Below are 13,043 nucleotides of genomic sequence, written 5' to 3' on the forward strand. Positions count from 1 at the left end.
TGCTGTGTCTTGTCCGATGCAGCTGCAATAAAAAATTTTCTCTTTGAATAGTACCAGTAGATCTTCATGGGTCACCGACCACAGGAATTGTTGTGGGCAAACGAGCAAATCACTCAGTATAGGTATTAATGTTAATGGCCTTCAAAACTTGATTTTTGGGATTTAATACTGATATGAGGCCTTTAATCACGGACTGTTTTTTAGTTCACGGTTTAGGAACCCGCCAATGTTTACACTATTGCTTTACTTCATGTAGTTATAACGCACATTGTGCCTTGTAATATTAAACTACTATAAAACTTGTGAGGCAAAGGCAGTCAGGTGCTCGCAAATGTTTCCACGTACTTCTACTCCACACTCCATTCGATGAATTAACGCAACATTTTGCAGCCTATATTGCGGCGCCAGGATTAACGTAGCCTAAGGTGGCGATAAATTGGTCATAGCCTATAGTGGCTGTACATAAAAATTGTGCCTGGGCATTAAATGTATTACACAGCTCTGTTGCACATGCTAAATGCCAAAAAATATAAACCATAATATATCGTTTCTGGTGCCCAGACAAACAAAACAGAAACAGTGTCTGACTAATGACCTTATAGGAATATTAAGTTACCACTCTTTTCTCTAAAGTATATGAAACTATTGCCTAAAACGCTTCGGCCTGCGGCGAAAAAGAACGCGCGTAGTTTTATTTAGGACCAACCTTGTTAACTGTTGACTGCGCTATACTGCAACCATAAAAACGAAGCTATATATAGTGAGCGTAACAAACAGAATTTTTACGTAGAAGTTTTGGTCGTACAATTACATAGCAAGCAACGCTTACAATTTGTTTGTTGGTTAGGTTCTTTCCGCACTGACGTTGCTTTTACGATCTGATCTGTAGTGTTACTTACTTTGAAAAAATGAAAGTTACAATTCCGATACAGTTAACTGTGATTTTACTTTTGGAAAGATTTACCGGTAAGTAAAAGAACAAATTAAGTAGGTATATGATTTGTCGAACGTTCTTACTGAACTAGTGCTATCATTTACCAACTGTAACCAAGTTTATATTGTTTATACCGAACACACTTCTATTTTTTGTGGTGTGGATGTGTAAAGTTACTGAAATCATTTACCTATTTATCTTGCATTTTGAACTGTTGACAAAGTGGTTTGAGAAAATTTCTACGAGGAATACATATTGGTTTCGTTGAAATCCAGTCATCACCCCTCGCAATTCTTTAATATAGCCTAGCCCCGGGCGGAACATGTGATGTCATCACACCGTTTTTGATAAAATAGTTTTCGAGCCCAATGATCTATATTTAAACAGGAAAGTTATAAACCTGAGACCTAAGCCAGTTCTATTAATTTTCCCCGTACCGTCCCCTGAAGACTTTGGCGATTTGGAAACGCTATTCAATTTCCTAATATGACGAAAAATTCATTTGGCGTTTTCATTAAGGGCAGTGTCGGAGGACGGGGCTGTGACTTGCGCAAAAACGTCCAGTACGGCGACATATAACCAAAAATCTGTATTTAATGTTCAAATAAGCACGATTTCGGACGAAAACCTAAGCATTCAAGTACAAAATAAGCACATTTTTTGGAAATAAGCAAATTTGCATTTTTTGAGACACTGCTTGTGAAAACATATAAAGTGCGGGTCCAGAAAATTTTCTCTAGAGGGCGTCAGTGACTACCCAAAACGCATTATTGGCGATTTTGGTCGTTAGACGGGTAGATTTTGCAACAAAATATCTAAATATCACTGTCAAAGGGGTCGCGGTAATTGTAACTATAGTGAAAAGGGGTCGTCAGCAAAAATTTTTGGAAAGGCTAAAAACAACGCTCAATACAAACGGCAATAACCTTTTGCCTGCAAATCTCGATCAACTTGTCTTTCCTAACAACAACACCTTTTTATGTTGGTAACCAAAAATTTTCCAAATTTTCCCAATTGACCAAAAGCAAAATGTAAATATACAGGTTTGAAAATTTGGGCCGTAGCTATATTTTAAGCAAGTATCATGAATATTATATTTTAAAGTGATTACATTCATTTTACCTTTTTCAACCACATTCATTGGTGATCTTACTGAACAAACATAGCTAATTTATTATTTTTTAATTCGAAACATTTACGGCCCCGCAACGTATCATGTGATAGCTTCTCGCGAAGAAAAAATACGATGGTTCACCTTAACTTCAAGTCCAGGATTTCAACGGCATTAAACAAAATTTAAAAACGTTTTATATTGCAATCCGGTTTTGCTTGCTTGTTTTAGCAAAACTGAGGAAAATGAGACGTATTTTCTTCATACCTTGAAAATGCGTCATTTTAGCACATTAGCCACAGCAGAAAGCCGGATTTAAACAAACACGTTGGGCATCATCAACCCATAATATTACCATACTTTCGCATAGCAAGGCACGATCGCCCACTGTGCAGGCCCTTTGTATTTGACGATCTCAGCTCTCTTATTTTTAAGGTTCACAGGCTTTTTAAAGGGCCTGTGCAGTGGGGCGATCCTGCCTTGCTATGCGAAAGCATGGTGATACTTCTGCGCAATTAAAATTATTGGCACTAGTATGTTTAAATTAATGCCATTTTATAATGTTAAGAATGGAAGAACTTTTTCCAAATCTTTGGCAGTTTTCGAGATACTCTGTTAACTAACTATAACCCTCGTTGACACGATCATTCAAATCAAAAAGAATATTTTTATTAAAGTTATAACTTAGCACACTGCCTTAATTACAGATTGGTAATAACGTCTGCAGAGGTGGACATAGGTAAAATAGATAAAAATCCCCCAAAAGAAAAAAATCCTCTTGATGTGCTGTTAGAGGGCATAATATATGGATTGCCAAAACGTCAGTTAGAAAATAGACTTCGGCATCCCCGAATCTGAATTTCAGCACTATAAAAAGAAGCAAAAAACAACAACAAAAGAACAGTTGCACAGAAATGAGGTTAATGTTAAATGGAAAATGATCAAGTTCAGCATTTGCAAATCTCGTTAAGGATTTACATTGACTTGACACCAGAACAAGTATTTAGCGTTTAAACTCGTTTCCTAAAACACTTAAAAATGTTACAGACTTGGGTCGAAAACCGTACAGAAAAAATATTGGAAAGCTTATTTTCATTTCAAGTTTGATGTGAATGAAACGCGTATTCTTGGGCAGAGAATTTTTTGCCAGGCTGCTACCCGTTATACGTAAGATAAGTCAAGCAATTACAATGAGCCACTGCATTTTAGTACCAGCAATCTATTTCGTCTTGCTACTAATACTTATTTCCTATTTTGTTTTTTAGAGATACAGGGAGCAAAGTGTTCTACTGCCAACTGCAAATTGGCATATTCAGGAATACCCAAATCGATTTGTCTAAATTTTGGATGCTGCTGGGACGCTGTTAATATTCAATGCAAGGAAGGTAGTAATAAGTTTGGAAGTGTGAAAACGACGAGGAGAACTATATAATTTTTTGCAGTCAATAGAAAAAAATGCCCAAGTGCATATCCTGGTGCACCGAGAAGATTTTGTGAATCCAAGGGATGTGTATTTGATCCAGATACTAACGGTTGCTATGCAGGTTTTAATTTGCAAATTCTCAGTGCGTCCAAGTTATCGTTGATAATATATTTAATTCCATAGAATCCGAAGATGTTACTGCCATGAACTTAACATCGACCCCAGAACCGGGATTAGGTAATCTAACATATGATGTTACGTTTCACGTCAAGCAGATTTTTTATCAATAAAATTGACAGATTATTAAGCTACTAAAATAAACAAATTCACAAGCGCTTGTTGTTTTATTATTGACAGAAGTTCGTGACAGGTCCGGATTGAGCATTAGTACGGAAGAAAATCCGGCTACGGCAACAGGTATTTTTCGAAAAAAGTTATTAGTCGTCACCGACGTTTTAAGTCAGGAATTCTAGTAGCAGCATTATCTTGACAATTTTTGTCTTCACGTATTCTATGACAAAACACAGTTGTCCTAAATATGATCAACGTTTTTACTTGTTTTAAACAACATTTGCATTATACCCTAATGTTTTTCTGGATTACAATCAAGCAAATACGGTTAATAAAATTTTGATAGATGTCACAATTGACCGGTCTCACACGTCACAATGTAATTTATCTTTAACTTACCTGTTGTGTTTCTTTGGTTTAGTTACGTCTAACATTGCGTGTGACAAGAAACATTGCACACTTGCATATCATGGAATCCCTAAAGCTAAATGCATTCAGTTTGGTTGTTGCTGGGATTACGGTACCAAACAGTGCAAACAACGTAAGTTAAAAATATCTGGTTTGTTTAAAATAGCAATCAATACTATATTATTCAGCATTACGCCATCCGTGTGTCGTGGCATATCCAGGTGCCCCAAGAAGCGTTTGCGAAGAATGGGGATGCGTTTATGACGAAGCACACAATACATGTCTAGCTAGTAAGTTTATGATTATCTTGACTTTGTAAGTTTATGATATACACGCCCGCAACAAACTTTGTAAAAAAAAGCGCAAGTGTGAAGTGTAGGCTAAGCTTATTTGTGATGGAATTTGTAAATTGATTTCTAGCAACAACTGGAAATGATGCCAATTCGGCAACCACCACAGGTTCAGTGGTTACGTCAACGTCGTCTATACTCCTACCTGGGTCCACCACAGGTAAACAAACTTGGAAAAAATTTTGCAGGATCCTATTTTCTGCTCTGCACTTATAATAACGGCACAAACGGAGCCCTTTTCTGGAAAAGAATGACGTTTATGGCAGTGATTTTCAATCATTTTGCTAAATCCACCCTTTTCCGAGTTTGGCAACAAACCTTGATAAAAAACAACAAATTCAATAAACAAGAGAAAACACACTTGTTTGCCCCCTATAACTTAGTTTAATCTAATTGGTTAATTGCTTCGACAACATTGAAAAAAATAAACGACCAACCCGGTGAAGTGCATGCTGGTAGCCGGTTTTCGCTCCAACATAGGAAACCTATAGGGACCTATGCCAAAACCTTGGCAACGGCGTTAAGCACATGACTTTGTGACAATAGGCTACATGGCAATAAGTTAGAGATAGACGTAAAATACATTTTTTTTAATCTCAAAACCATTATTTTATCCTAATACGGAACCCCACGCAAAATCAAAATGTTTCGCGGCACCCAAGGCGATGTAAAAAGTGTCCACTCATCTAAACATTACCTTATGAATATGAAAGTTAAAGCTTCCAAAATAGGTTGTGTTTGTAATCCTTCTTCATTTGCATTAAACGTATAATGCGAAAAGCACCGATTTCCTTGCAACGCGCAAAACAGTACTCTGTTTCAAGCAACACAACTAAATCCAAACCTTTTGGAACACATTGAAATTCTAATACCGTCATGCTTTTCTTCATAGACCAAAATATTTCTATTTTAGAGGAACGGGCACAAAAACAACTGTTTCTACAAGTTTAATATGAATGTTTTACTCAGGAAAATTTAATATATGTTGCCCTTTTTTCGTTTAGTTCAAACAACTTTGAAAGCAGTGGAAGGAAGAACTGGTAACACTGATGATTCTGATGGTCATCTAGGTAAATAGGTTACTGGTTTCTAAAACTAAATAAATATCATGTAGCATACAGATTACACACTGGGGATCACGAGACATAGTAAGAGACGCCAAACAGGGCGCCCGTATTTTAGATTGTTTCAAAATGTTCGGAATAATGCATTTACAACGTTAACTATCAAGCCCAGTGCAATGAACACGTAGATAATTAAATTGAACCAGGCCGAAATCAACAGTTTTTCATAGCAAACCGATAATGCTTCATTCAAGGTGTTCAGTGTCCACCTTTACCTAAACCGGAAAATGGAATATTTGACTGCATTTCACAAACACCGGATAAATTGGGTTGCTTCTTGTTTTGCAACGCCGGCTACTATGCAACCGATCTAACGAAAGTGACTTGTGAAAAAAATAGAAAATGGTCACCTACAACTTTACCGCAATGTGAAGGTATGACAGACTACACACAAGTAAAATTCGTAAGTATGCAAGACGATTTATTTTTATTTTAGAAATCGAGTGTCCACCATTGACATTGGACGGCAATAAATCACAAACCAAAATTAACTGCACCAAACAGCGAAGTTATAATTCAACCTGTATGCTTTCATGCCACGAAGGTTACGTCGCTCAAGGAAACAATACGAAAGTTTGCAAAAGTAATGGAAAGTGGAGCAAAGGACAGTTCAAATGTTTACGTCAGTATTGACTGTCTTTTAAAAATTTAGTGTAACTCCTGGTTTTGACGTTTTTACAGCGGTTTCCCAATGTGATGACTTTAAATCATCTCCTGTTGCTGACTGGAATTTACTTCAAATGACTTGCACACATAATGATTTACGTGTGGGCACAAACTGTCGATTCAAATGCACTCAAAATTTCGTTTTAAATGGGGCAGAATCTCTTGCATGTAATCTCAACTTAAAGTGGAGCGGTAACCTACCGACATGCACACGTAAGTTTTGTTGTTTTATTGCATCATTATTATTGTTATACTGAAGGGTGTTAGGTGCAAGTTCTTGTTAAGCCAAACAAACTGTTTCCTTTTTCAACAATTATCAACACACAACTAAACAGCGGCAACATGAAATTTTGCAAAGCTCTGTCGTACAGCATATATTTTGTGCTTAATAAGTATACCAGAAAATACAGTAAATGACTTTTTGGAAATCTAGGGTGATTTTTTTGGTTACAAAAAACATCAAATAAGCATTGTGAAAATCAAGTAAACACGCATGATGCAGTTTAAAGGAAAATAAACATGCTTATGAACTTACTAATGTGTCATACCAGTTCTTACATTATAAACAAAACTTTTTAGCAATGCTCTCAGCATTGTCTCAAGTGGCCTACCAGCTAAATCTTAAAAGTGGAAGAAACGATCCACATCCAGATGAAAGATTTCATTTGCTCAGCAAGCAAAGACCATGGTTTTCTTTTTCGTCTTGCTCCTATCAAGCTGTGGTCAAAGTAAACATAACATCACTTAAGGTACTGAAAATGATTCAACAATAGTGGGTATTGAAGGTAATTTAACATTATTTTTCTAAACCAGAGTTTGACAGTTGCCCTAGATTATCAAATTCCATCATTTGAACACTTTCAGCTAATAGCACCTGGCACAAGCCTTTCACTAAAAGGGGATTTTACCAGAATGCTAAGGTAAGAAATACAGAAAAGTTTTTAAGAGGAGCATTTAAATTGTAAAATGAAATTCCCTATTTTGCAATTGTAATACTGCTAGTGCTGGGATATAAAATAATGATGCCTGCAGTAGTCATCCTATAAAAAAGGAGGTTTGTGTATATGTTATGTTATCAAAACTTAAATGTGTATATTAAACCATAGATTGCTTTTACAGTTGTACATCGGTCATAGATTTTTTTTTTGCTGTTCCCTTAGAAGGACTTGCCCCTGTTAGGATTCAAAAATGTTTTCTAAGGGCTCTTTCTTCAAACTATTAAATTAATAAATTACTATTAAACTACTAAATTTCTTCAAGTCAAAAGGTCCTGAGGTTCATAATTAGTGTTGTATTTATATTGCAAACTAGAACAAAAACTGTCCCTAGAAAACGGCATAACACATAAAATTATAAAAAATTAATTTTCCTTTTATACAAAAGCCCTGAGAAATGGTTTAGTCATGTTGTACCAATGGATGCAGATAAAAAAGGGACTTTGCAGGCCAACAAACCACATGAAATTTGAAATCATGTAATAGGATAACTGTTTAACAAGCAACCTACAAATGCTGAAGGATACATGCAGATCAATATTTAAAACTTAAAAAAAAAATGTTTTTAAAAAAAAATCATAAATGGTTTATAAAACAATTCATGCCCACCAATTTGTAATTTTAAATGAAAGCCAAAAAAACATTACCAACAACTATCAAGTAACAAAAAGTTTGTTTTTTTGTTTTTAGTGACCACCCACTGCAAGTCATTAACAACAATGTGTTTCGCACTCGTCACACAGTCATAATTCATGTTGTTCCAAAAACGGAAAAGGTGCATTACCTGGTACAAAGGGCAAATCGCAATATTCCTGTTCTGAGCAGCATTCACAACTATACTGGAAAAGCATCAGAGCTAATATTTGGACTAAATCGTTATGCGTCAAATGCAAATTTTGCTAGTGGACTTTGTAAAGTAACCTTTTCCTACAACATGTAACACTATTTTACTATACACCCTGTATTCTAGATTGCAGTTTTATGGGATTTAAGTTTACGACATGACAACATTTAAACCTTAAATTGGACAGTTTATCACATGGATTGCATGTATCCCCAATAGCTAAAAGTAATAATGAATTTCAATTTTTTTTCGTGCTAAAACTAAACAATTATTCTGATCAAGTGTAAACTTACTTGCAAATGTGGTTTGCATGTTTGTAACATTTTTGCAAGACTTCTGCCTCAGCCTAAAAGAGCAGGGTAAATTATTTTGACACATTAATATATGGAGTCAATAATCATTATATTTTACCTTAAAACAAATTTTTGTGCACTTCTTATTGTTCCAGTTACATAAAGTGTTCTCAAAAATAAATGATGGTCAGACAAATTAGTTTTACATCCACTATTTTCCAGTGGAGTCACAAATGGTAGAACAGAAACCAACATGTTGCTAAACTCCCTTCTACTACGAATGATGAGAGTGTTCGTGTAAATGTTGAGATATTTTACTGCAAGAAAAACAGCACCACGATCAAAAAATTACAGAAAAAAAACATATTTTTACCTGTCAGGTTTGATCTAAAACATGCTAGGGCAGTATCCCCATAGAAGTTTTTCAATTGAACTTTAATTTGATCACAAATTGTTCTTGGTTTAACATTCTGCCTTGAACTTTTATCAGATTTGACTAATTCTAAAACAATGTATCTGAGAGGGCATTAGTACTTTCAAATCATGTGTGTAGAACAGTTCTGGATAGTAATTGTCAGAAATTTTGTCCCAAAGTGCCAAATTTTAGAATACAGGTATATAATAGACACATTTACATTTATCAATTGGTATAACTTACTGTAGAAAAAATGTCAAAAGCAAATACTCCAACTACAATAAATAAATCAATAGTTTAGGTCAAGGTTCTTCAACAGAGGTGATATTGCCCTTTGTCGGGGTGATTTTGTTCAGTGAGGGGCAATTTAAGAGTAGTTGTGCAGTTGAATGGCGAATATTTATTTTAGGGGAGTGATTTCTACAAAAAATATATGCTGAACATTTCAAGTCTCATCCTTAGGCCATTATGATTTTGCAGATATGATATGGCTGAACCAGATACCACTGTCCACTATTTACACTTTTTGTGATATGTTTGTTGTCACAATTAAGCATATAGGCCTATACAAACATCATGTGGGTTTTAGTATGGAAGCTTGACCATAAAGTTTAGTTACATTTTGTGAAATGGTGTGAGGTAGAGTATTATATCAGGTTAGCTTATCAGGCAATGAGAACTGCCCTATGTTTTTACTGTACACTTGATCATAAAAAGTCCAACATCCACAAGGGTTTTTGGAAGTTGCGAGCAATAAACAAAATACATTGAACCTGGTAGTTAACAAAGTGAGGGATTTTGTTACCAAACTTGAAAAAGGCAAAACTGGTTAAAGCCACTAGTTTAGGCCAACATTAGTTGGTAAAAAAGTGTAAGAAGGTTTAGTCAATGTAAAGTGGCTAGAAGATAGTTTACCTGTTCTTTATTCTGACCATTGTTGTCTTGAAGTAAACGATTGCCAGCTTTTAACAAAGCGATTTTATATGTTAGAAAGTTACAGTATACTGGACACAGGACTGCTATATAAACATATTTGTTCATGCATGTAATTATGTTTCTTCTCACCACCACACCACGTGTGTTCGCCAAAGCGTAACGAGATTGCAATTGTTTTTTTGTAAAATACGCCAAAAATAACCAAATATTGATGGGATCTGTGGGTAATAGTCTAAGACCATTTTAATGTTAAGTTGTCTATGGTTTAATTTTGCTTATCTACATTTGATATCTACAATATCAGTATGTTTTTATATTTTTCGTGAAGATTCGCATAAGGTATAAAAAGAAAGGTATTTAAAAACAAAGCAATACATTTTAATTCAAGAAGCAACATTAATTCTTCGCATTTAGTCGTCGGTAGGTTTCCAATCTTTAAATTTCGAAACGATCAAATTTATCAAAATGCCCAATACAACCGAGGCGGTGGTAACGCCAAAGCAAAAGTTTTTTGCGGTTGAATTGGATTCCCAGCAAAATAAAACCGATCGACGGAACTTCCACGCAATCTACCATTCAAAAAAATGTAGATAAAAAAATGGGTATTTTTGACACCTATTGTAAATTTGAAGTCCTCTAGGTTAAATGATTCCAATAACTCGCAAAGTAGGCGTGATAACATTGTAATGTAGGCCTAATTAAATTTTTTTTACAATCAAAATAAGATTGATCCTTGAAATGTTAGGTCATTATTCCTTAACTGCTAAACCTAAATAAAAGAAATGACTTTGTTTGTGTTTCCGGAATCGTATCATAGTAAACTTGTCTAAATAATAAATTACTACTGATGTTGCCAGGCATGTTTTATTGCTGCAATACGGCTTTTCTGGCAATAATTTTATCGCATCGACCTTTCGGCCGACATGCAGCAGCCTACATCAGCATGTAAAAATGCGAATAATACAAAAAAAATGCGAATAGCCTATTGATGGACAATGTTAACAAGGCGTCTAAATATTATGAAAAATATTATTGTGTCGCCTTACTAGACGGCGAAACAAGCGTATAACGAATTCCAAATTTTGGTAGAGCATAAAATTCCAAGTTCTTAAATACCGCTTCAATATTTCTGTCTTTAGTGATTTTCATATTGTTAGGGTTCTTTAGAGTAGATGCTGGTAGTTAATCGACAACGTGTTGCCAGATTCTTTTTTCAGATTGCATTGTTAACTTTGCTTTTACGTTGCTGTTTTGCCAACCCTTCTTGTTCCCTCGCGTTCTACAGTTTGCTGCAATTCCAGTGAAGTTTTTACCATGTCGACGCAGGCTTCTTGACGCCTGACGCTTGATCATGAGGTTCTCAGATAACTAGGAACTTCTTGACTGTCTTTGAGGTCGTTTCAAGGCTTATAAAATGCAACATTTTACCACGCTGAAACTATTCCTCACATTTACTCAACCTTTAAATTCGACTATCCTTCTGACTCCAGCTCATCATGGATGCTAAACGTTTTTTTGATCCATTAAAGTGATAAAAAGTCGTTGACTTAACCCCACAACTCGCATAGTCGAGGTCGAGTTGCATACTTGCTCCAACATGAGGCAAGTTTTTGCAACTTTTTGGGGGGCGTGGTTTTCTAAAACAAACGAAATTGTTCAATATGTACACAGCACAGTGTAATCTATACTGTATAGGGATTATGCAGGTTAAATAATTCCCCAATGGCGCATCCAGCTGACAAGTCTCGATAGCGGTCCCTGACCTGGTAAGCTCTATGTCCTCTGGTCAAATACCCAGGTCTCAAAAAATTCTCCGGATAAATATTGAATTCATATACGTCAAATATACGTTCAGCTGGTGATACCTCGGCATAACAGTACATCGTTGACTTTAGTAGAATTGGAAATTGTTTCGATGTTGATTTGGATAAATGTAACCAATTTACAGATGCACACAGGAGTTTTTATGCTCTCGGTTTCGGAAGCTGATTGGTTTGTTTAGTCACGTGCTGTTATGCAACACTTAGTACAATTTTATAACCACAGACACTTTAACAAGTTGTCTATGATTTAACACGAGAACAAGGATGAAAGGTAACAAAACATTGAGGCATCGTTGGTATGTGGTAAGCAGGATAATATGTAGGTGTGCAAAAAAGCCATAATAATTGAGAGCTGCAGACAGGGTGTGCACTACCCAACGGATCGACGTTGACCGAAAAGTACCACAAAGTGGAAATTAGTGTGCCCGCTAGTGTAATAGCTAGCACAGTGCCACTGTCAACAGCTGCACTGATGGGACCTTACAGGTCAAAATAGTGCGTGTACACCCTGTCTGCAGCTCTCATGATAATATGTACTTCATGTTAAGTTATCAAGTCATTGGGCACACCTTTCGGGGTTATGTTAACACAAAATAGGTGATCGACAGGATATGGTATGTTTTACAGTATCGGAAGGCATTGTAGATATTAATCGTGAAGGCACTATATTTGGTAAAGTAGCGCAGGAGATTGCAATGGTATGGGGCCTCTACAATTCTGCAAACGTTATGACGTAATCTGGGGTTTACATTAGATACTGTTACAATGACTATCCGGATCCCTTTTTGGCCATTTTTCTTTTTTGGGGATGCGGTTTTCTAAAAACGAAATCGTTCAATATGTACACAGCAAAAATATCCCACCCCAAAATTAGGCAATCTAACCGAAGAATAACGTTTATGACGTAACGATACGTACGTTGTGGAAACTGCAAACAACATCAAACGGCGGGAATTAATCGAGATATTAAATCTATGTATTTTCCATAGACGCCTTATTTGTCCTGTAGCGTTTAGGGTTCTTTTCTTTGTTGCTACTGTAAAATCTGCTTTGCGCGTTTTTGACAATAATAACCAACTATTTTGATAGTCCTCTTCGCACCTATAGAGTTAATTCCTTCACAAACTTGGCTTCAAAAAGTATTGTTGGATTTGTCGGTGTGTTCTAGTTGATGTTTTTAATTCAAGGAGATAATTTTTAAACGGGTATTTGGCAATAAAAATTCGGGTTACAGCAAAAAAACGCGATGTCTTCTGCTAAAACGGTTTAATTCTGTTATAAAAATCCGATTATCAGTAAATGTTTCGTCGGCGGGACTTTCGAACTCTGTCACCACAGAGACTACACACATTTGATACTAAAGATTAACATTTATTTGGAAAGTACTTCCAAACCCATATACAAAACCCTTAAAATTCTAAAACTTCCTG

The 13,043-nt window shown here is 35.8% G+C and overlaps 2 protein-coding genes across 5 annotated transcripts; one reads left to right on the plus strand and one right to left on the minus strand.

Moving 5' to 3' along the window:
* Positions 1–845: 845 nt before the first annotated feature.
* Positions 846–8,370, plus strand: LOC145897295 (uncharacterized). Its single transcript, XM_082985522.1, has 15 exons — positions 846–966; positions 3,311–3,430; positions 3,488–3,589; positions 3,652–3,705; positions 3,826–3,885; positions 4,181–4,300; positions 4,356–4,457; positions 4,588–4,677; positions 5,522–5,587; positions 5,836–6,015; positions 6,078–6,263; positions 6,323–6,520; positions 6,887–7,056; positions 7,121–7,227; positions 7,993–8,370. Exons 1-15 carry the CDS (start codon positions 909–911, stop codon positions 8,240–8,242), a joined length of 1,863 nt encoding a protein of 620 aa, XP_082841648.1. The 5' UTR covers positions 846–908; the 3' UTR covers positions 8,243–8,370.
* Positions 6,887–9,912, minus strand: LOC145897296 (ribonuclease P/MRP protein subunit POP5-like). 4 transcript variants are annotated; one of them, XR_014402376.1, is made up of 6 exons: positions 9,770–9,912; positions 8,813–8,955; positions 8,558–8,756; positions 8,440–8,492; positions 8,087–8,141; positions 6,897–7,024 (listed from the first exon to the last, which is right to left on the minus strand). XR_014402376.1 is itself a non-coding variant. In XM_082985525.1 (5 exons), the coding sequence occupies exons 1-5, from the start codon at positions 9,787–9,789 to the stop codon at positions 7,020–7,022; spliced, it is 420 nt and encodes a 139-aa protein (XP_082841651.1). In that variant the 5' UTR covers positions 9,790–9,912; the 3' UTR covers positions 6,887–7,019. The 4 variants fall into 4 exon arrangements, 3 of the variants coding, with proteins under 3 accessions (XP_082841651.1, XP_082841652.1, XP_082841650.1); XM_082985525.1 differs by lacking the exon at positions 8,087–8,141 and having other exon boundaries at positions 6,887–7,024; XM_082985526.1 differs by lacking the exon at positions 6,897–7,024 and having other exon boundaries at positions 8,005–8,141.
* Between the last annotated feature and the right edge of the window lie 3,131 nt (positions 9,913–13,043).

Source organism: Ascidia mentula, chromosome 4, assembly GCF_947561715.1.
Source record: "Ascidia mentula chromosome 4, kaAscMent1.1, whole genome shotgun sequence".
Lineage (NCBI taxonomy): Eukaryota > Metazoa > Chordata > Ascidiacea > Phlebobranchia > Ascidiidae > Ascidia > Ascidia mentula.